At 40.4% G+C, this 22,438-nt stretch overlaps 1 protein-coding gene across 4 annotated transcripts in view; it reads left to right on the forward strand.

Moving 5' to 3' along the window:
- The window catches only part of cep128 (centrosomal protein 128), a 93,322-nt gene that overhangs the window by 29,495 nt on the left and 41,389 nt on the right, over positions 1-22,438 (forward strand). Inside the window, exons 1-16 of one of the 4 annotated variants that reach the window (XR_013801539.1) lie at positions 69-424; positions 523-761; positions 882-968; positions 1,510-1,642; positions 1,829-1,947; positions 2,266-2,357; positions 3,247-3,319; positions 6,001-6,123; positions 8,407-8,487; positions 9,559-9,633; positions 12,400-12,532; positions 13,296-13,435; positions 15,902-15,973; positions 16,162-16,347; positions 19,676-19,864; positions 20,982-21,443. Coding sequence is in view for 3 of the 4 variants with exons in the window: in XM_079644079.1 (XP_079500205.1) it covers positions 588-761; positions 882-968; positions 1,510-1,642; positions 1,829-1,947; positions 2,266-2,357; positions 3,247-3,319; positions 6,001-6,123; positions 8,407-8,487; positions 9,559-9,633; positions 12,400-12,532; positions 13,296-13,435; positions 15,902-15,973; positions 16,162-16,347; positions 19,676-19,864; positions 20,982-21,443 (2,139 nt within the window). In the remaining variant the exon portion in view is untranslated. Of the gene's footprint in view, positions 1-68; positions 425-496; positions 762-881; positions 969-1,509; positions 1,643-1,828; positions 1,948-2,265; positions 2,358-3,246; positions 3,320-6,000; positions 6,124-8,406; positions 8,488-9,558; positions 9,634-12,399; positions 12,533-13,295; positions 13,436-15,901; positions 15,974-16,161; positions 16,348-19,675; positions 19,865-20,981; positions 21,444-22,438 lie in introns of those variants that run through there. The other 3 variants (XM_079644078.1, XM_079644077.1, XM_079644079.1) reach the window with 3 other exon arrangements.

Genomic DNA, 22,438 nt, shown 5'->3' on the forward strand with positions numbered 1-22,438 from the left:
TGGTCAGCAGCATACATTTCCCAGCGTCCTTTGCAGCCGCTGATTTCTGTTGTTGTTTCCGGCTCAGACGCGGCTAGTTCAAGTTGCCATAGCAAGGCTGTTAGCTATCACTCGCAAAACTAAACCAACGGCTTTGGTTTAACGTATTTCTTGAGGTAGCATTTATTTGCTCTGTTGCTGCTGGACATTCGCAGTGTTTCGCAGAGTTCACGGGAGTCTGAAAGGAGTTAAGTTGGCTAACGTTTGGTCAGCTAGCTAACGTTCATAGTAGTTTCCACTTGTTGCTAGCCTGGAGGAGCATCACAACAATGCCTGCTTCAGTGATTGATAGGGGCAGTTTGAATTGGAGTGTGCTGCTGGTCAGATAGCTCTCTGTCTCAACGGGTTGTCACGGTAACAATGACAAAGCTCCCACGTCTGCTAAGTATGACAACAATATCTATTGTAGAAAAAGTTCATAACCAGCCCAGTTTGTTCGTTAATCTGATTAATGTAGCCGGTAACGGTTAGCGTTTTCTGCAGGAGAAGCTAGTGCTGGCTATCATCAGCCGTTTATCGTCGCCTCCACTGTGAACCTGCCCTAAACTATGGATACATCCAGTGAAACGGAGTCATACGACAGGACAAGAGTGCACCGGCGTCGGGGGCGTGAAGCCCACCACAGACCGGGCCGGGACAGGGGCAGAGCCGGTGGGAGTGGGAGTGAGCCTCGACCCGCAGATATGTCCGAGAAGATCAGCACACTGGCGAGCACTTTACAGGTACTGAGCTCAACAGCATTCAACACATAAGCTAAACACTAGCCTTTATGTGTTTATAACGTGCATTGAAACCCAGAGTTATTTCATTCATTGGTAATTAACGCTGTTGTTGTCTTGCAGGATACCAGTAGAAACTTGACCAAAGTAGACCGGATGCTAGGCCATTACAGGGAGCATACAGATGATCAGGCTGAAGCCATGACACTGGTGAGACACCTGTTCTTTACATTTTGATTTAACAATAAGATGCAGGTGCTTGTCTTTCCATTGCACATACAGTCATGTTTTGATGTCAGATTTGTTCAGGTACATGTGGTTTAAAAGACCTAAACACATTATTTTAGCTATTCAAATACATTTATATGAGATAAAGAAAGCATTTGTCAAAATGTAACTTTGTTTCAATAGTTGTGGGAATGCACTAGACATTGTACTGTTCAGCTGATTGATAAAACATCTTCAGTGCATCATAACATTTTTAAGGACGATATGATACCAATCGTATACTGCTAAAGATATATTTGAGTTGATACTACTGTTAATTCTATTTCCATCATGCACTTTGCACATTTAAATACACACTTATTCCTTTATTTCTTCTTCTCCACATCTTTTAAGGGATTTGTCTTATGTTCTGGATGACTTTTCTCTTAATGTCATCATTCATTATTTACAGCAGTCTTGTTTTTGCTTCCTAATGCTATGTTATTTTGTGTTTTATCTCTGATTATTTCCCTTCCTGCACCAGCTCAGGGAGAACCTGGAGGAGTCCATCAGCCAGCTGCAGACACAGAGGGTGAGCAGGACCAACGGAGCTCTGAGTGCTTCAGCTTCAGCCTCCACCCTGCACACAAGTGACCTGGAAGCTGGCTCAGGATCAGGTATGGAGTCAAATAAATGATATTTACTCTCAGCTGTTCTCTCATTTACGTCTTACTTCTGTATGATTTGCTTAAAGGTGTAACATAAATAGAAAAACAATATACCAAAATGACAACAACAAACATGAAAAGAACACCTTAAAATAATTAGCTTTAACCCTTTTTTTTATATCGATATTTTTTCAGATGACCAGCGTTTCTTCCCTACTTCTCCACTGAAGGACTATACAAGCACTCCAGACAGGACGCGGAGGTCTCAGTCCGCCGGTGTTCGCTTCAAAGAAGCCAGCCTGCCAGGAGAGGATGTGAGAGACAAACCACCCAATATCAATCAGTGCTACTTACTACTATAATGTAGTGTCAGAGAGTTTCCACTAGGGGTCAGACCGAGTCAGGAACAATGACGTGGTTTTTATAATGCTTATCTAAGGAATGGGTTTGTTAGATTTATATGATTGAATAATTGTATAAGTATTTTGGCCTATGTTTAGGAGTGCTATTTATCTACTTACCACAGTGGTAGCATACATTTGCATCTCCATAAAGGAAATGATGACCATCTTTTTACCATGCTCGGCTGCTCGCGTTATCATTTTTGTGTATGTTTATGTATCTTCAATTAGATTCACGTTTTGCATCAATCCTTGAGAGATCTGCACTGTGGCCAGCTGAGACTGTCTGATGACCTGGATAGAGAAATCCTCCGGAGGAATAGGTATTTAAGTCTGAATATCAAAACAGTACTATTAGGTTTTTTTTGTCTCCACTTAGCAGGCTGGCCGTACACAACTGAATTCACCTGTTATTGTTTTTTTTTTACAAGAAAAGATGATTTTTAGTGTCTTGTTACTCTGCTATAGTAACACAAATAATAAAGGATCTGTTGAAGTACAAAAAGAAAGAAAAAATAAAATTTTGCCTGATTTTTAAAGCGAAGAAAATAATAATAAGTGATGACATGGACATGCACAGTAGAAATGTTCATTCTCTTGTCTGAATTCAGAAAAGACAACTAATTAGAACTAGAAATTTGAACTACAAAACACATTTTTACTGGAAAAATCAGTGTTTAAAGGCTGCACGTTTCATAAAGTTTATTCAAATGTAATTTCAAATGACTGAATTTTGTACACTCTGATATAGTAATCCACAATGAGTGCAATGGGTCTCTCATGCAGTCCTTTCTTTCTTTTCTACTCTAATTTAGGCCTGACTGCTCTGACTGAATATTGATTTTTATGTTTTCGTATCCATTAAGCTTAAAAAACAATTGCATGGTTTTCAGGTCTTTGAAATCTCCTTGATGAGAATGTGATGAAAGTGTCATTGGAAACTTAAAGAGTCAAAAGCCTGTAAAGCCAAAAGACGGCAGCTCTTGCATTTAGAATTTGACATTTTCACATTATTAAATTATCTCTCCTCCCCGGTGCTGCTGACCAGACCAAATTGATCCACCTCTATAATTCAACTTCTGAAGCTGCATATATATTATTTTTAGTGCCGTCACATTATGCATTCACATTTTGATCAATGATGCCTTGGGAAGGGATTTTTCAAAATGACAGAGAGCCCTGATGTGTGAATATTTGTCTGCTTTTTTATAGGGCTGATATTGACACCCGGCGAGCGATGGAGAGCCTCACAGAGCTCACACCCACTTCCCCGAGACAGGCCTCGGTGAGTTGTAGCTGTGTATTTCATCACCAGTACTTCAACTATGCTTTTCAGCTCTCTGGACTTGAATTTAAAGGGACAGTTCAAACTTTTTGAAGTGCGTTGGCGTGAGGTAAGTACAGTAGATGGCGATCAATAGCCCCCAGTTTGTTTTGCTTTTGGTCGCTAAAACCCTAACCCTAACCCTAAAACAAAAAAAAGTGCAATATAAATCTACTCCATTTACCATTTAGTACTATGGATTGATCGATAGGCAAAATGTACTTTAGACACTTAACATCTATTTCGAGAATATTTCTTCCTTGACCATAGTGAGGGCCCTTTTCTAACAGAAAACTAAAGCTGTTATCTATGCTCTCCTCAAATCCACCAGACTCCTTTGATGGAAACAGTCATCTTCTTTTACAGAACGGAGGGTGTTGCTTTGTTTACAGCTGCCTGGATCACTTAGTTTGCCTTATTGTGTTATAACTGATCAAGGCAGCGGAAGACAAGCCACTTCTGTAAGGAGAAACCTGTGTTTTGTCAAATGAGTCTGGTAGCTTTGAAATAAGCAAAGAGGAAGTCTTCCATTTCCCGCTTGAAAAGGCTGTCTGACAGCAAGGTAAGTTTGAGGAAATATTAAAAAGGTAGCTTACAGTGAAGCTAATATTGATATTTTTGTAAGTTTAGGTTACCCTTTTTAGGTGACTAAAATATGTTTAGCTGCTGCCCCCCTTGCTTTGCTTCTGTGCCTTAACTTCTATCTGTTTCTCCATTCGGGGCAGAATATCTATTTTAGATATACACCGGCTATGGCTAAGTTCCTCCTACAACCCCACTTCAAAACGTTTGAACCTTTAAGGACACTACATCACAGTTATTGTTGTACACAAATGTATAAAGCAGGACAAATGTTACTTTTTTTTCTTTCGAAAAGCAACAACAGTAAAGTCTATCTTTATCAATATTGCATTATAATATCCAGGCACATGGCTATACGAGTATACATGTAGGGGCTGAGGACCCTGAGCCCCATCTGCTCCTGTTGTTCCCTGTGTGAATGTTTATCACTATGAGCAAGTGAATACACTGGATATGTGTGTGAAACGGTTAATGCTCACTCTGTTGCAAAGCGCCGTGAGTGGTCGCTAACTAGAAAAGCGCTATATAAATGCAGTCCATTTACCAAATCAATTGTTTCCCTTTACCATAATGATATCCCTTTTCTGACACAAAGCTGTTATTTATGCTCCTTTCAAATGAGTCCTTTTGGCAAAAACAGTCACGGACAAATCTGTGTTTTTGTCAGTGGAATCTTTTGTTAAAGGGCTGTCTGATGATAGGGTGGTGGAGAAAATATTGAAAAGGTAGCTTACAGTTCAACTAATATTGATATTTGTCTAGGTTGGTCTTTTTTAGGTGGCTATTATATGATTTGCTGCAGCACCCGTGCACAGCAGCAGCTTTGCTTCTGCACCATAACTTCTGTCTGCCTCCACTAGAGAAAGAAATAACGACCAACAATCTTTGTTAATAATACAATAACAACTCCAATATGGGCCTTTTAAAACTGTGGTGTAAGTAAAAAAAAAAATGGCTTTGCACTAATCAAATCAAAATGTATTATAGCCCCAAATCACAAAGAATGCCTCAAAGGGCTCTACAAAGCAAACAAAAGCAAAGACAACAACTAAATACAAATATCATGGCGCAAACATGATAAAAACATTATGAACAACAACATAAATACTGCCTTGATAAATGATAAAAGCATGTGTATGTAAAACAGGACAGAAGTGATGCTAATGAAGATGGAAACTACGTGATGGAAACTAGGTGACGAGGAAGACGTCACCTAGATACCAAAGATATGTGTTTTGAGTTTGCTTTTGAAGGAATCAACAGAATTAGCTTGTTTGATCTGAATGGGAAGAGGATTCCAGAGGGAAGTGCTCGGAAGGAAAAGGCTCTGCCACCTACTGATGATTTGTGAATTCAAGGGATGGAAAGGGGACTGGCATTATGGGGTCGTGGACGCCTGGTAGATCTGCACGGGGTAATTAATGATGATAAATAGAGAGATGCTAGTCCATGTAAGATTTGAAAGGTTAACAGTAAGATCTTGAAGTCTGATCTTATTTGAATCGGGAGCTAATGCAATGACATGAGAACAGGTGATATGATAGGGGCAGGGGCGAATTATGTATTGTAGGTATAAACTGACTTTGGCATCACATCACATTTTCTAATGAAAACACATGTATAAAGCAGGGAAATGGAAATATATGCATTTTTTACTTTTGCTTTAACAGAAAAGGGCTACGGACAAATGGTTTCTATCTCAAGTGAAGTCTTACTTTTGCAGATATTTCATTATAATCTCCAGGCACATGGCTCCTCACCGCACCATCACTACTGTGGCAAATAAACTGCTCCAAATGACAGCCCACATCTTTTTGATCTTGTCACGTCCACAGACAGATAAAGGTATTACCAGTCTTTTACAGGTGGATGTGAAGCTTCCTTATTAGGCAGGGAGCTTCTTGCATGTCCTACTTCCACTCCGTTTCTGAAATATATTCTTTCGTCACCCACAATTTTAATTTCCTGTTGTCTCATTCATCAAATCCTGCTGCCATCCCTGCACCGGGGGATGTTTGTGTGACCTCATGTGTCCCCGTCCCCTGTCTCACTGTCTGCAGGTGTCGTCTCGTGTGGAGCGGCGTCTGCAGGAGCTGGAGAGAGAGATGCATTGTGGGCAAGGCGGCGTGGAGCGAGAGAGAAGGCCCAAGCAGCGGGTGGCCGTGTCTGACGAGCTGCATGAGGTGACACTTCTCATCATTCATCTGCTGTTATGCTTCCACCCAACACCTCCCCGTTGACACTCTCGTGTTCTCTCACATTCAACGAGAACGCTGAAAAACAATCCAGAGATGACATGAATTCACAAAATACAACGTGGACACATTAATTAACATACAAATCCAATGGGCTGTTTGGAGATAGATTTCCCTGAACAGGCTCATGTTATAATAAAGAAACAAGTCATACAAAGGCAAAGAAAAGAAAAAAAGAATACAGCATGAATACAAGTGAACCTTGAAAGAACATATAACCAAACAAACCTATGACAAACGCATATTGCATAGAATAAAGGATGCAAACAAAGCAAAATGAGTCATCAAATATTAGATAATATATATCAGATATATTGTTGACACAATCAGTGTGTTCATTCGATGATGTACATTGTAGATTTGTTCAAAAATAAATATGGTAAACAGGGGGATATCCTTCTTAACGTAATTTATCTTCAAAGTCTTCATGCTAGCTCATCCAATTCAGGCATAATAATCGACAAGTGTTCACATTTTTCTTGTGAATTTTCTACTTTAATATCCCCAAAAGTGTCTTTCCCCTGTCTTTTCTTATGATTCATTGACCGCCTTAATAGCTGAAACTCTGAGTTGTGGTCCCCTCCCCCTGCTCCTTAATATGTTTTTGTACCTACAATGGCCTTGATACACCATCATATATGTAAGCCATGTGATGGCTACATTTAAATATCCTTGCTGGTCTCATGCAGTCATTTTCTACCTAGAGTTCCGTGATTGTAAACTATATCAAACGCTTATATCTTCACCAGCTAGTGAGGCAATCACTTCATTATTTGACTGTACCGTCAAGAGTACGCCATCAGAAAGACTTTCTACCCACGTAGGAAAAGCAGCATCAGCAGTACATGCCTGTTGGTTATTCCCTGAGTAATAAAACAGACCTCTAACATTTAAACATTTTTAAACATTTTAATTTAAAAAATCTGGTAAGAAAAGGTTAAAAAAACCAGCTTAATGTGTTAGAAAATGGAAGCCAAAGCTCCATTGATGTCTGCTAAGTGGTTATGCTTGACCTTTACAAACAAGTCATCAGAGAATAAATCAACCAGAGCCACAAAATATGTCGCTGTGATTATTAATCTTCCACACAATTAGATCTAGCTGCTTTGCCAGATCTCCACATTTCTCTGCGTTGGCTGGGTTCACCTTGTTAGACAGAATGTTTTTTTCCTCTAATGTACTGCAGTCCTCCCTTGTTTGTTAGAGCAGCATTCCTGCTGTGTCACCTCACCCTCTTTGTCTGCTTTATGACACTATAAAGCACACCTAGGCAATTACTTTGATGCAGTGCAAATGGTCGCTAAGCAAGCAATTGCCACTTTCCCGTATTTCACGCCAGTCTTTATTTTTGTTGGCGTGCAATTGTCTGGAAGCATTAATAGCTGAGAGCTCTGTGATTAGGTGTACTTTAGTGATTCACAGCTAGATGCACTCAATGCCCACAGTCGTACAAGTCATTACCTTGTATCAATGCTCTTTTACATTGCTGCGTTGCACTCATCCATATACATAATCAGCTTAATAGTTTGAATGGTAATTCTGTTGGTTATAACAAATTTTTTCTTGTTTTCTTGTTATTTTGAGGACAGCGTTTTGTATTAGCCAATCAGTTTCAACCCTTTTTAAGACATTTTGACGCCTACTGCAGTTCACTAGTAAACCACAGAGAGGCACTGTGGAGCTGTGTTCACCCTGCAAACCTCTTGTGAGCCAGACTTTGCAACCCACTGTGTAATGATAGTAGCTACCAATTCATTTGCATCCCTCTTCTCCGTAGTGCCCTAATGGGACACCAGCAGGGCCCAAGGCGGTGGGAAATAATGCATTTGTCCAAAAAAATTAAGGGTAAATAAACAGAGCATGAGGACATGAAGAGGAAAATGATCTCTTTTACTACTAAAGAGCAGGAGAGGAGGGAGAGCACAGGGCACATTTATTCCCCACCGATGGGCCCGCTGTGATGTGAATCAAATAGATGATGAGTCACTTGGGTAGATGTTATTGCTAGCAGCCGGTAATTCATCATCACAGCCCGCTCACAACGAGTGGGATCTAAAGCGCTGGTACAAATCCACCACCATGCCAGGGTCTGGTTCTGAGAAGACGACACGGAGGGGTTGCTATGATGCAATCTAGCTGCATTCTGACACTTCTCTTGAATGTGTGCTCTTGTATTGAAACATGCTGTGGCCTGCGTATTGTGTTTTGTAGATTTCAGGGAGACAAAAAGCTCAGGGCCATGAGAGAGAGGAGGCTGTTGCAGCCAGGCTACTGAAGGCAGAGAAATCTAAGGTAATTATGTTTACTCTCAAAGGAATGTTTAAATTTGGTTAGATTCTTGAAATAAGGTCTGTTGTTAAGATTCAAATATTTTAAAATGTTGTTCTTTGACATGAAAAACAGCTAGACAATAAACAAGTGGTGCAGAACTGAGTTAGCATTTAGCATTTCCAGGTTTCCCCGTCTGAAAAAAACCAAGGTTTGTGGTTAGCATACACTATTTTATGTTTAGTTCTAGGGCACTAAACGTCCCCAACAATGTTTTTCCCTGCATCATTTGACTGTTTAGAGAGGTGCAGGAATGAGTCCTAAAACCTTGAATCAATGAAATAAAAGACAGCTAGGCAATCAACGGAAAAATGATGGGCTAAGAGTAGGAAGTGACATAATGTGAAAATACTCAATTGAAGTTCAAGAACCTCACATTTTTACTTAAGTACAGTACTCGAGTAAAGCAACTCAGTCATTCCCCCACTTGTTCTACGACACTAAATACATCAATAAATAATCAACAATGTCTGAAGCTTCTTTAAAACGGCAATTGCTAACAAGTAACTAAACGAGACTACTCAAAGTCTGCTGCCAAACATTAGCATTCTTTAGCTTAGCAGTTGTGATGTGACATGTAGTTCATTTATAGCCTATTGTTAGTTTTTTTCCGTACTGTTGTAAAAGTGGTGTTAATATGTGGAGATCATATTAGTGTCATAAACTTTTGTTTGCCAAAGAGCTTAGTTATTTATTTTTGGACAATCCAATTGCTCTTTGTCTATGGAGCTCTTCCGGATTTGCCTACAAAAATAAGTTATCTCTGCACCACTCTAATGGCAACATGCAAAGATTTGTATCTTTACCTAGACAGTTAGTATATTAAAAAATGTTTCTGGAAAATGACATAAAGCTCCTTTTGAGCTCTGTATTTTTTCTGCTTTAACTCAAAGTGTATCTTCTAAATGCTCTAACCCTGATCCTGCAATGATATATTGTAGGCGATGCTCATTCCGAAACTTCGAACACATAGATTTCCACCACACTTCTTCATTATATATCGTCCTGACATTGTTATTGTTGTGCACTCCTCAGATGGAGCAGGAGCTGGAAAGAGCTAGAAGACTACTTGAGCAGTCTGAGGATAGCAGAGAGTCCCTCTCTCAAAAGGTTTGTTTGTGTGCTGTACCTGATTGTATATGTACAGTCAATCTCAGCGGCCAAAACAATGAAGAGTGCACCCAGGGGCGGCGGCTAGGGAGGCTAAGCCTTCCCAAATATTTTTGTTGCATCCTGGTAAAATAAAAAAATAATGTATAATGTTTGTGTCTTTGACATTAGCGCTGCTATGCAGCCACCTGTGCCCTGTACGAAGCCAGTTCAACAGACCCTGGATATATGTTTGAGTTATCTTAACTAACCCTAACAAACGAGATCTCGCTAAGCGGTCCTACGACGCTGGTTATCAACTTGGTAAATCAATCCGGGGTTTCTCTCTCCAGCTGAGAGCGCGTTCATGTGAAAGGGGCGGGGTTAGCTACATTTGACCAATCACAAACAGGGACAAGTGTACTGACAGCGCAGCGTCATACTTCATTAATGAAAAGTAAACTAATTTGTTAGACAAATATGACCTTTAAACATCCATGACTTAAATATATAGTCCAGGATACAAGCCACATAGTTGCACCTGCAAGGTGAATACAGAACAACTGGTTAAAAAATAAATAAACTACCGAGTGTTTGAAAGCGTACATTAACAGTTTTATGATATCACTGCCCCATCTAAGACACGAGTGGATCTGACTTTATTATTACATTTGAGTTGAGTGTTTCGTCAACCTAATGTGTTGCTTAAAATAATACTTCTGCATACAGTATGTGACACTGTGAGTGTTGCACGGGCAGATACGGCTCGAGAAGCTGACTCAGATAAGGAAATATTGTGATATTACAGGACTGTCTCAGAAAATTAGAATATTGTGATAAAGTTCTTTATTTTCTGTAATGCAATTAAAAAAAACAAAAATGTCATACATTCTGGATTCATTACAAATCAACTGAAATATTGCAAGCCTTTTATTATTTTAATATTGCTGATTATGGCATACAGCTTAAGAAAACTCAAAAATCCTATCTCAAAAATTTAGAATAGTTCCTCAGACCAAGTAAAAAAAAAGATTTATAACAGCAAAACACAATCAAACATTTGAAAATGTCCATTAATGCACTCAGTACTTGGTTGGGAATCCTTTTGCACGGATTACTGCATCAATGCGGCGTGGCATGGAGGCAATCAGCCTGTGGCATTGCTGAGGTGTTATGGATGCCCAGGATGCTTCAATAGCGGCCTTTAGCTTATTAGCATTGTTGGGTCTGGTGTCTTTCAGCTTCTTCTTCACAATACCCCACATATTCTCTATGGGGTTCAGGTCAGGGGAATTTGCAGGCCAATCGAGGACAGTAATGCCATGGTCAGTACACCAGTTACTGGTGGTTTTGGCACTGTGGGCAGGTGCCAGATCATGCTGGAAAATGAATTCCTCATCTCCATAGAGCTTTTCAGCAGACGGAAGCATGTAGTGCTCTAAAATCTCTTGGTACACAGCTGCATTTACTCTGGGCTTGATGAAACACAGTGGACCAACACCAGCAGCTGACATGGCTCCCCAAACCATCGCTGACTGTGGGAACTTCACACTGGATTTCAAGCAACTTGGATTTTGCTCCTCTCCAGCCTTTCTCCAGACTCTGGCGCCTTGACTTCCAAATGAAATACAAAACTTGCTTTCGTCTGAAAAGAGGACTTTGGACCACTGTGCAACTGTCCAGTGCTTCTTTTCCTTAGCCCAAGTCAGACGCCTCTTCCGTTGTCTTGAGTTCAGAAGTGGCTTGACCATGGGAATACGGCTATTGTAGCCCATTTCCCGGACACGTCTGTGAACAGTGACTTTTGATACCTGGACTCCAGCTTCAGTCCACTGTCTTTGAAGCTCCCCCAAATTCTGGAAGCGACTCTTCTTCACAATGCTGTTAAGGCTGCGGTCATCTCTCTTGGTTGTGCAGCGTTTCCTGCCACATGTCCCCCTTCCAACAGACTTTTTGTGGATGTGCTTTGAAACTGCACTCTGTGAACAGCTTGCTCTTTGAGAAATTTCTTTTTGTGTCTTACCCTCCTGATGGAGGGTGTCAATGACGGTCCTCTGGACAGCAGTCAGATCAGCAGTCTTCCCCATACTTGTGATTTAGTTTACTGAACCAAGCTGAGTGTTTTTCAAGGCTCAGGAAACCCTTGCAGGTGTTTCAAGTTAATTAGACGATTCAAGTGATTCGTTGAACACCCTACTAGTATACTTTTTCATGATATTCTAATATTTAGAGATAGGATATTTGAGTTTTCTTAAGCTGTATGCCATAATCAGCAATATTAAAATAATAAAAGGCTTGCAATATTTCAGTTGATTTGTAATGAATCCAGAATGTATGACATTTTTGTTTTTTTAATTGCATTACAGAAAATAAAGAACTTTATCACAATATTCTAATTTTCTGAGACAGTCCTGTATATGATCGATGATCTGATTGATGAGGTGATATGAATGATAAGCTCGACACGTCGGCGTCTTCTCTGCATACGGCAGTTTAAACTGTATTTCCTTTATCCTGTAATATGACTTGATTTTTTTTTTGAACTCCGCACACTGAGCTCTGATTGGTCAGCAGGCGCTGCTTTCACTGAGTTGATCTCTTTTCTATAGACGCCGGAGGCGGGCAGTGTCAGGCAAAAAAGTTATTTAGCCTTCCCAAACCTGAGCCTCGCGCGCCGCCTAGGAGTGCAGCGTCTTATTGGAAAGTTGTCAGTGTTGCTTTGCCCGTTGTCCAACAGCCAGATGTATTTTTTCTCTGTGTCTGCTCACATGGCCGATGATCCCTCAGGTGGAGGACATGCGTGGTGAGCTGCTGAGGACGATGAAGGAGAAGACTGAACTTCAGAGGGCCCGGCTGGAGACTTTTCATCCCGTCGCTCCGCCACATGGCACACACGCTGACAGGGAGCGAGGGCCAGCAGGTACTGAGTTTAAGTCAGGGAGGAAGTTGCTGTACATTAGTTTTGGTCTTAATATGCTCTGCTCAATATGGGCCTAATAAGGCAGTAGTATCACAAGAATAGTGATTCTCCCATAATAACACTATGATCTATTCTTAGGTAACAAGACATGTACAACACCTTCCTTACTTGCAATAAATAAGCACTAATCAGAGGGTTATTGAGGAAAAGCTCTCAACTAATGGCTTATTACTTGTAGAATACGTTCATGTAGAATAAGGCATTAATAAGTGTTTTATTATGACTAATAAAGAGCCAATATACTCTTAATATGCATGTTAATTAACAGCTAGTTGATGGTTAATTTGTGTGTTAATTTGTGTACCTTAATATAAAGTTATAATTAAAACACGGTTATACAATTCCAAGACACGTTTGCATGTTTAAACTGTAAAAAATGTGTTGCCATCATACTGGCATACTGCCAATATTCTACTCGCATATCAAACGAGTAACTAAAGCTGTCGGATAAATGTAAGGGAGTAGAAATGACAGAATGTCGTGGAGAAGAAGTATAAAATAACAAAGAATAATGTACAAGTACCTCAAACTGTATTTAAGTACAGTACTTGAGTACATGTACTATTCCACTGCTAACATACAGTGTATTTCCTGTTTGCTCCAATCCATCTGCCGCCTCAGGTTCCTTGTCACTGTGTTCTACTTGTCTTGTCTTCACATGTAGAAATGAATCTAACCTCACTAATGATGTGCTTGTGTGTAGATTATTTGAGCCTGGAGAAAGAAGTGGTGGAGCTGCGGACCCAGCTGCGCACGGCCTCTGTTCGCGGTGAGGTGGAGGAACTGAAAAGGACTCTGGACCGCAAGGAGAAGGAGAGGCTCCACCTCAGCATACAGGTGGAGGTGTGTATCAGTGTTACAAAGGGTAATGGATATGTTATTATATATAGACAACTTGAAAACTGTTCCAAAACTTTTATTTGTGCCCGGAGGAGCGGGGATCAAGGAGCGAGGAACCTCCTTTGTGAAATCCTTTACGGCCAACACGCCTGCTCACTGTGTATCAGTTACTGATTGGATCCTGCAGCAGATCCACTGATCTGATACATCTCAACACCACAGCAGTTTAAACCAAAGTGAAGAAAGATAATAGATTAAACTTAAGTGCATAACTCACAACATTCCTCATTTGTTATCTTTTTCTTTTCCTGATCTGTAGTTTAGAGTAGGAGAGCTTGTAAGCAACAAAGGGCTAGGTTATTTATTTTCATTTTCATTCATGCTAATAATTTTTTAGCTGTGGTGTGACTTTGTTAGTAATAGAACATTGGGGGAGGGGGGGGGGAGAGAAAATCCCACCGTTTACATGCACCACACATAACACAGTACAGGAAAGGGAAAGCCCAAAAAGTGAAAACCCCTAAAAGCATAAAAGGGACTCAGCAGAAGCTTTTGTCTTAGCCCGTGTCGCCGCCCCGACCCCTGTGCAGGGTTATATCAGTTTGTCGGTTTCCTCTCATCCGTGGTCACACCCTCCACCAGCTCTGCGCCACTTGATCCTCTTAAAATCGCCACATGACAGTCGGAGTAGCAGATCAGAAGTCAGCCAGCAGTCATTTATCCTTCACAAACCCATGCAATGTGTCACCTCCATCACTGTAACAACACATACAAAAAAGAATCTTTAAATAAAATGAACTTGCTTAGCAGTGGGTATTCAGGGCTGTGCGGGGTACCAATACAATTTCAGAAGCAATCGCTGCTCTTTAAGCATTGGCACATTCCTCTGATCTCGAATGCTCCCCTGACTGAAAATGTGTTTAAACTCCCACGTTTCCCCTATCGCAGAGTAGGTGTTAAAAGATGAAGTGGGTGTTTGCATGTATCACCTGGGGCGTCTCGTATGGTTTTCATGTCTAGATCAAAACAGACGTCGGATGTTTTTTATTTAATCGGTAAATGAGCAAAAATGAAGTATAACGAGGAGAATACAGCAGAAGATTCAATTTCTCAGTGACTGAATATATAGACAGTCATTAGGCCTTTGACTAATGACTCCTGACTGGCAGTCTTACTCTGTATCAATACCTTAAACCACACAAGGCTAACCTTACTTGCCCTGCACGACTTCAATCAAACCTCAAAGTGATTGTGATTTTCTGCTGGATACGAAGTTAATCAACTCTCCTTTCAGACTTCCCTCAGACCAGCCGTGCAGATAATCCATTTGTAGGCAGGATGTAAACACAGTCTCCACCTTCTTTGACCTTTTTGTCTTTGCCCTTTGCCATCTTCTTAGCGGGCTATACACCCGACCTTTGCTGTTGATCTTTTCTAAAGATCTCTCAAACCTTTTTTATTTTGTCCTTCCTTTTTACAACATTAATTCTCTTTTTGTCTTTTCTCTCTTTCAATCTTTCAAGGGGTTGTTGTTACATTCCAGACATTTTGATATAAAATGTTACCTTTTTGAGTTTATTTGGAAATACACATACATATTAGGCAGAGGGTCTAATGGCATATTTTGGTTAAAGCATGCCCATTCAATTCAAGTGTAATGTTAATTCTTTATTGAAAGTATAAAGGTTCCAAAATGTGTTCACTTTACCGTTAGCTCGACTATTTAAAGTACTGTGTATATGGATGTAGAAGAACATCTGTCACTCCATCTACTTTTAATCATTAGTTTACATGCAGGGATATTACATGTGTCAGACGGTGGCTCTGATTGTTAAAAAAAAAGCACTATGATGTTAAATATTACACAGGCTGTGATAAATGCAAAATCAGATTCCAAACTGATTGTATTAAAATGTTCGATTCAGATAAGTAGTGTTTTTTTTAATACTATCTCTATATAATGTTTTGCGATATATAGAATTATTATAAACAAACCATATTACACAGATACATATGTTGGCAAGCTTCTTCACACATGGCACATTTAACTAGTATTCGTCAAGTTAACGGGGTATATCTGTTCACGATATAGTAAAGGTTTGTTTCTGTTCTCATATGACTTGGTTTAATACAGCTTGAGAAAAATGACCCCCATATTTAAATATTATTCTTTGTCGCTACTACCTCGTTGTTACCATTTAGGTTTCAACTTGAATATTTCCAGAATTTAAACTCATTGCTCCACCGCCCAATGTCTCTGTCTCTCGCCTCTCTGTTTCTTTTTCCTCCCATTAGCACACACACACACACACACACACACACACACACACACACACACACACACACACACACACACACACACACACACACACACACACACACACACACACACACACACACACACACACACACACACACACACACACACACACACGCACGTCCTTGACCTTTCTATTTCCTTTATACCAGGAATTGTCATCAGACCTGCCGCGGCGGGAACAACAGCAGCTCCGAATGCTGGATCAGTTAAAAGAAACGCAGGTAATTCTTTTTGTTGATTAATGGCTCTCACCTGATAATTAAAATCAATTCCTAGTGGCACATTAAATTGGAAGCAATTTGTGTGAAGTTGATTTCACAAAAGGTAAGAGACATTTGAAGATCAGCCCAATACACAAATGTTTGAAATGAATTGACATGTTCTTTTGTACATGTCTTCATCCTTTCAGAGCCGAGGACAGGCAGAGAGGAGGGAGACGGAGACTCTACTCCAGGAGAGCACGAGGAGCAGGGAGGAATTAAAGAGCAGGGCCCAGGAGGCTGTGCGCCAGTGGAGGGCAAAGTGCAGGAGACTGCAGAAGGAACTGGAGGAGGCGAGCTCCCAGGCTCAATTTCACACCGACGAGGCCTCGAAGGTCAGTTCAAGCAGACGCATTCATTACACGACTTTTGACACCACCGTCTCCTGTAGCAGCTGTGGCTAAGTAACTGCTGGTCTAGAAGTATGTATTTCCACATTGAAATAAAAAACATATTTCGTTCTAGTCAACTCATCTGCCCTATTTTTCAGACATTGCTAGTGCTTTAGGGGAATTGACAAATTCATTTTCATATGCTTATTAGGGACAATCCACTATTTTTACACATGAAAATGACTTTACCGTCCCAAGGAGAGCCTGTGAAGACTGTTAGATTAAGTCTTCTGTGGTTTTGCTCGGAGCTTTCATAAATAACCCTGATGATGTCAACATGGTTATCTCAGCTTAGCCTTGAGAGTGATTAAAACAAATATATAAAAGTTACACTCAAGATGCAGGGTTTGAAATAAGTGGGCATCTTGGAAGCATGGGAGATATAATAAAAGGAGCTTTTTAGTTGTATTATGTGAAATGTAGGGCTTTTGGGCTTTGAATGACACTAGGGACATATCTCATTGTTCACTGCTTCCATTTTGACCATTAAATCCCCTACATGTTAGGTAGTGCAGTAATAAGAATTGTCTCTCTAAAGCACCATTTTGCATCAGATTATTTTGATGTCCAGTCTGTGTACAAAGTAGGTTGAAAAAAAGAAAAAGGACATATTAAAGTTAAAGAGTACATGTGCACTTTTTTAATGTTTCATATCTGTATATTGCGCTTCTTCCGACATGTTTACATGCTTCAATGTTCAAAAAGTGCTTTATTTTTCTCATACTGCCTGTGCTGCGTCACCTCTTTTCCCCCTCTCTGAAACCAGAGCCCAGTCTGCTCTGGTTGGTTGGCGGGGCGTGTGTGGGAAAGAAAGTCCTTCTGGAGGGAACTTGTAGATTTTAGCCTTTGCAGACCATTTACCATTTCAGGCCTTTTTAAAACCAAACCAATTTAGCACCATTCATATAGACAAAGAAAGTGCCATTCGTCTGTTAAGAAACGTTGTCCTACAGTGCAGATAAGATTATTTTTCTACGATGGTAAAGCGTCTAAGGAAGCTGCAGGAACACTGTACAGTAAACTTTGTAGATACAATAAACAAAGTTATGGGCAAGAACAACTATTATTGTTAAACTAGCACTTTGTCTGGAACCACTATAGTCAGAAAAGCATTTAACATCGCCACGTTATCAGCTGCTTTTCTGTCCCTATTGGCAATATTTGTTCCTTTTAGTTTATCTTTGAACTAAGTAGAAACTCACAGAGGTTGCACAGAATCCAGCATAAGTTTGCCGGACCGTAGTAACTGTCTCTGTTTTATTGACCAGGTATAAGTTTGTGTTGGTGGGCAACTGCAGTTCATATACGTCAACTTTACTCATGGGCTCCCAGCAGCAGTGTATCAAATGTTTCGGATCATTCTGCTGCTGCTGCTGCTGCTGGCTGAGCTTGTAGCTAGCCAGCCATCTGTTGGCACTGTCAACAACAACAACAACAACAACAACAACAACAACAACAACAACTGAGTCTTCTTCTGTGTTACGTTTTCTGAACAGTGGCTCATGCATACCTTCTTTGCCTTTTTGTGTTCTAGAAAGTGATCAAAAATGTACTGAAATGCATTTCCCTACTCCAGTTGTAGACAGATTTGTAGTGACGCTCCAGGCAAACAGCATAAAACAAACCTCATCTCAGCCCAACTCTGTAGTTCTGCACTGACATCAGAATACATCAGTGGAGGCAAACTTACTACACAGTCATTTTAGAGTAAGGGCAAACATTATGGATTGTGTTACTCTGATGTGTTATTTGCAATATTTCTCAGCAACTTTGTGTATTAGGCAATGGTTCTCCTTCCTTTGTTGCATATTATATTACTGTTTTTGAGAAAATACATCAACACCTTCCTATCATGGGGGGAAATTCTCCAAAAGTATAATATTTAAGTCCATTTCCATCAAGTTCTTTCATAGTTTAGAAATTGACCGCACCACCTTCTGTACTTCTATTATGCTTTTTCTTTCTTGCAGTGTTTTATATTGTTTTTTGTGCATGTTAATGGTCTGCAAAGAATAAAACCCCCATGTTCCCTCCTGAGGGAGTTTCTCTCCCACACCCCCCGACCCTTGAACTTCTATTGGCTAGCAGTCTATTGGCTAGCACTTCTATTGGCTAACACATTGTACTTGATAGGCTAAGCGGCTAGACATCCCTAAGTGGTTGACCAATCACAACAGAGCCGGCCAGCTAACCAATCAGAGCAGACTGGGCTCTGGTTTCAGACAGAGGGTGAAAAGAGGTGCTGCTGCAGCACAGGTAGTATGAGAACAATAAATAAATACCTTTTTGAACCAGACGTGGAAACAGTAGAGACTCTAAATACAAACATGAACCCTTAAATTAGCATCTTCAAGAGCAGGAGATAAAAACACATTTATTGCTGCAATCCATATTCATCCATGAAAAGAAGGTCTCAGTTTGAAAGGAAACTGGTGTGCCTTTTAGAACTACTCAAAACAGAATAAGGCAGACCATTCTAAGTGATGTGGAATATCCTGGAGCTTTTCATTAATGGCGCAATTCAACCCAAATAAAGCAAAGGGATTGAATACATATGCAGGCCTTTCTCTGTTCATTTTGTACTTTGTTTTATCTGTAAAGCATAGAGGGTTTTATATCAAAGGTCAGATTAATTCTCTTGAATAATGTATTCTCAATTGATTGAATGAGAATATAACAAAATATAAAATGAAGTAGTACCTTTTTGTAAGGTGTGTTTTAAGCGGCTGTGCTTAGTTGAATAATTACCGGCTGACAATTATTATCGTCTTGAAAGTCACCTCCTTATTTCCATTCCATTTGAACTGAGTGAGTCACCTCCAAACTCGCAGTCAGCAGCTTCACCGACATGACAGACAGACTGACACACTCCCACCTGGCATACTCAACGTGACGCAAATTCATTACAAAATCATTTCTACCCCCTTAATGAATTAGGGGAGAGAATCAAGTGCTCAATTAAATGATTAGGTTCTGAGCTTTAGCAAAGTCTTTGCAAATTCCAGTCAAAGCCAGAGTATTAGAAGCAATCTGCCTTGAACAGACCTGACCATTGTCCCTTATCAGAGTGCTGAGTGCTAGCATTTTCCTATCAGCGCCAAAAGCTGGTACGGCATATGTTTCTCTGCCTCTGTCTCTCTGTCACTCTTTCTCTCGCTCTCCTCGTTATTGTCAGAGCTCCTTTTTGTACACCATATTCCGCCTCCTCTTCATTTGTCATTCTTCATTTACCGTCTCTTCTCCCACCCCCTCTCCCTCTTTCTCCCTCCAGGCAGCCAGGGAAAAAGAGAGCTCTCAGGCTCAGCTGAAGGCGCTGAGCCAGCAGACTGAGGCAGCCCGCAGGGAGCTCGCCGAAATCCTAGGCCGCTTGGCTCAACGCGAGGAAGAGCTCCACCGCAAGGACGTGGAGCTGTCTGAGGCGCGCCAGCGCCAGCTGTCCCTGGAGCAGGACAACCGGGAGGTACAAGGCTGAACACCTGGAAATCCAAAACACCTATCCAACTCACTAGGGACCAAACATTATTCATTTTTGATTTAACTATAGGACCTTCAGCAATATGATACTATTTGTCTGAGCAGCTCCATTTATAACACCAACAAGGACACATATTAAAGTCCTTTTACTTTACTTTACATTCAATCGCTTAATTTGGGATCCATATTTTAGTTTTAAGATTGACTGGTGCACTAAAGATAAGATAAAGATAAGATATACTTTATTGATCCCGAATTGGGAAATGTTTTCCTTGAGTGCTTCAGTCTAACCTTATTAAATCGTGTGACCCTGAATCTCCGATTTTACGGTAAGAATTTATATTCACTGATCAGGGATGTGAATCCAGTATATTATTAAAAGTGAGATCTTTCAGCCGTTCGACCCTCAAACTATGAAATAACACAACCCTGTTGCTTTTTGTGGCTAAATCTATCAAAAAACATGGCAAGCCAATCACATTCGGGATCCCCCTAACTAAATCACATTAAGGCTCATTAGAATATACTGCAAGACACTGCTCTTTAGGAGTCGGCCTTAAAGAGAAAGTGCTTAAACCGAGTATTTCATACAGACAGTTAATACAAATATATTCAAACAGACAGAAGAGGACAAATAAAGTGTGTTTGAACATTAAGGCATTTAAACTTGTTCTAGAAAGAAAACCATTTACAAATATGAACCCATAAATGAGCGTCATGTGTCCCCTTTAAATGTTGACTTTAGCAGGTTACATGTCTAATTTATTGATATGTGACGAGTTTCAAAAGCCTAAAGGTTGAATCAAACTTTGAAGTATGCTTTTTAGATGAAATGCAATGGTAACACCTTTTAGCTGTCAGCGAATATTGAAGTCGTGCCAAAGTTGACATATATTTATTATTTTCTGAAATACTTAGAAATTATTCTGTTTGTTTAGGCAAATCCCGCTCTGGCCTCAGACGCAGCTTAAACTTTGATTTTAATTTATTAGGCAGACCAATTTGTCATGTCATGTTTAGTTTGAGGTGCTGTAAGTAAAAAAGTATCAGCTAAAGAGTCGTTTAAAGAGCTTTGATCAGATTCTAACAGATCCTAACCCTAGGTGCGGGAGGCCTCTGCCGCCCTGGAGGAGGAGACTCAGCGTCTGGCTGCTGTCCAGACACGGCTGAAGGAAGAGAACCAGAGTCTGGAAGAAAAAGCTGACAGCCTAGCCCGTCGTTGTCATAGAGACCAGGACACGCAGGCCGAGTTCCAGGCCTCAATGAAGCAGATGACTTCGGCCCATTCTCGGCTAGTCCAGCTATTGGCCGAGGAGGAGAGCTCCAAGAAGGCGCTCCAGAAAGGCTTGTTGGAGCTCCAGACCAAGCTGACAGCCGTGCAGGAGGAGCGGGCCGCACTGGGGCAGCAGCTGCAGCTGGAGAGAGAGGTGCATCAGACAGAACTGGACAATACGAGGGCCATAATGGAGGACACCAGGACCAAGAAGTATCGTGAAGTGCAGGACAATCTCACTCTCTGCCTTCAAGAGCGGGAGGAAATGCAGGCACACCTGGAGGAGGTTAAGGTAAACCCTTTCTATAAATATCTCAAAGTATATGTTTTTTAAAGGACATAGAAAGTTAAAAAAAAGTGTCATTTTGGGAAATTCACATATTTATCTTTTTCACAGTTGGATGATACCACTCTCTTAGCTTAAAATGAAGCCTGGAAACAGCCAGCTTGACTCGAATAATGCTACATAGTCATTTCAGTTTTTCCATATATAGAACAAACAATATATAACTTCATTAATTGTTTATTGATAAGCCTCAGAGAGGTGGGTAAGCGGAAATTGCGGTCTACAGATTACAGTGGAGTGGTCCACCAAATGATACTTGAGCCGCTCCACTAGCAACACATTTTGAGATTGGGTTGGTTTGTCTCTAATAACTGAGAAATAACCATAATTATTTCTAGTGCTACAACAAATACATAATATCTCATTTCATTTCATTTCAAACCTTTATTTAACCAGATTGGTCCCATTGAGATCATAGATCTCTTTTTCAAGGTTGACCTGCAGCATATAGGTTCCACATGAAACATAAAACAATAAAGGACATCATACATTATATTTACAGGATACATTTACATAGTTATAGACATTTACAAGTGCCCATAGTATCAACAAGCATTTCATTTAGCCTAGCTTTAAAAACATGCAGAGGAAGGAAATTGCTCAGTTTCGATTCTTGCTGAAGATTGTTCCAAGCAAGTGGAGCTGCGCACATAAAAGCTGTCTTACCTAAGACAGTCCTTGCTCATGGCACATCTAACAATATCTAAATACAATCGATGCTTTCCGTCATTTCTAGTGTGTGTTCGAAACTCTGCTCAATGCAGCTTACTTTATCTTGTGTCCCATGATTGATGGGGACATGGCTAGTTATTTTATATATCATGGGCATTGGTTGTCTTACTTTTGTAAATGTATGACTATGCATAATTATTGAGTATCAATCAACCATCAGTCATGGTGATGAGTTAATCTAAGAAACTCTTAAAGCGACTTTTTTTGTA

The sequence above is a fragment of the Notothenia rossii genome (genome assembly GCF_949606895.1).
Source record: "Notothenia rossii genome assembly, chromosome: 8".
Lineage (NCBI taxonomy): Eukaryota > Metazoa > Chordata > Actinopteri > Perciformes > Nototheniidae > Notothenia > Notothenia rossii.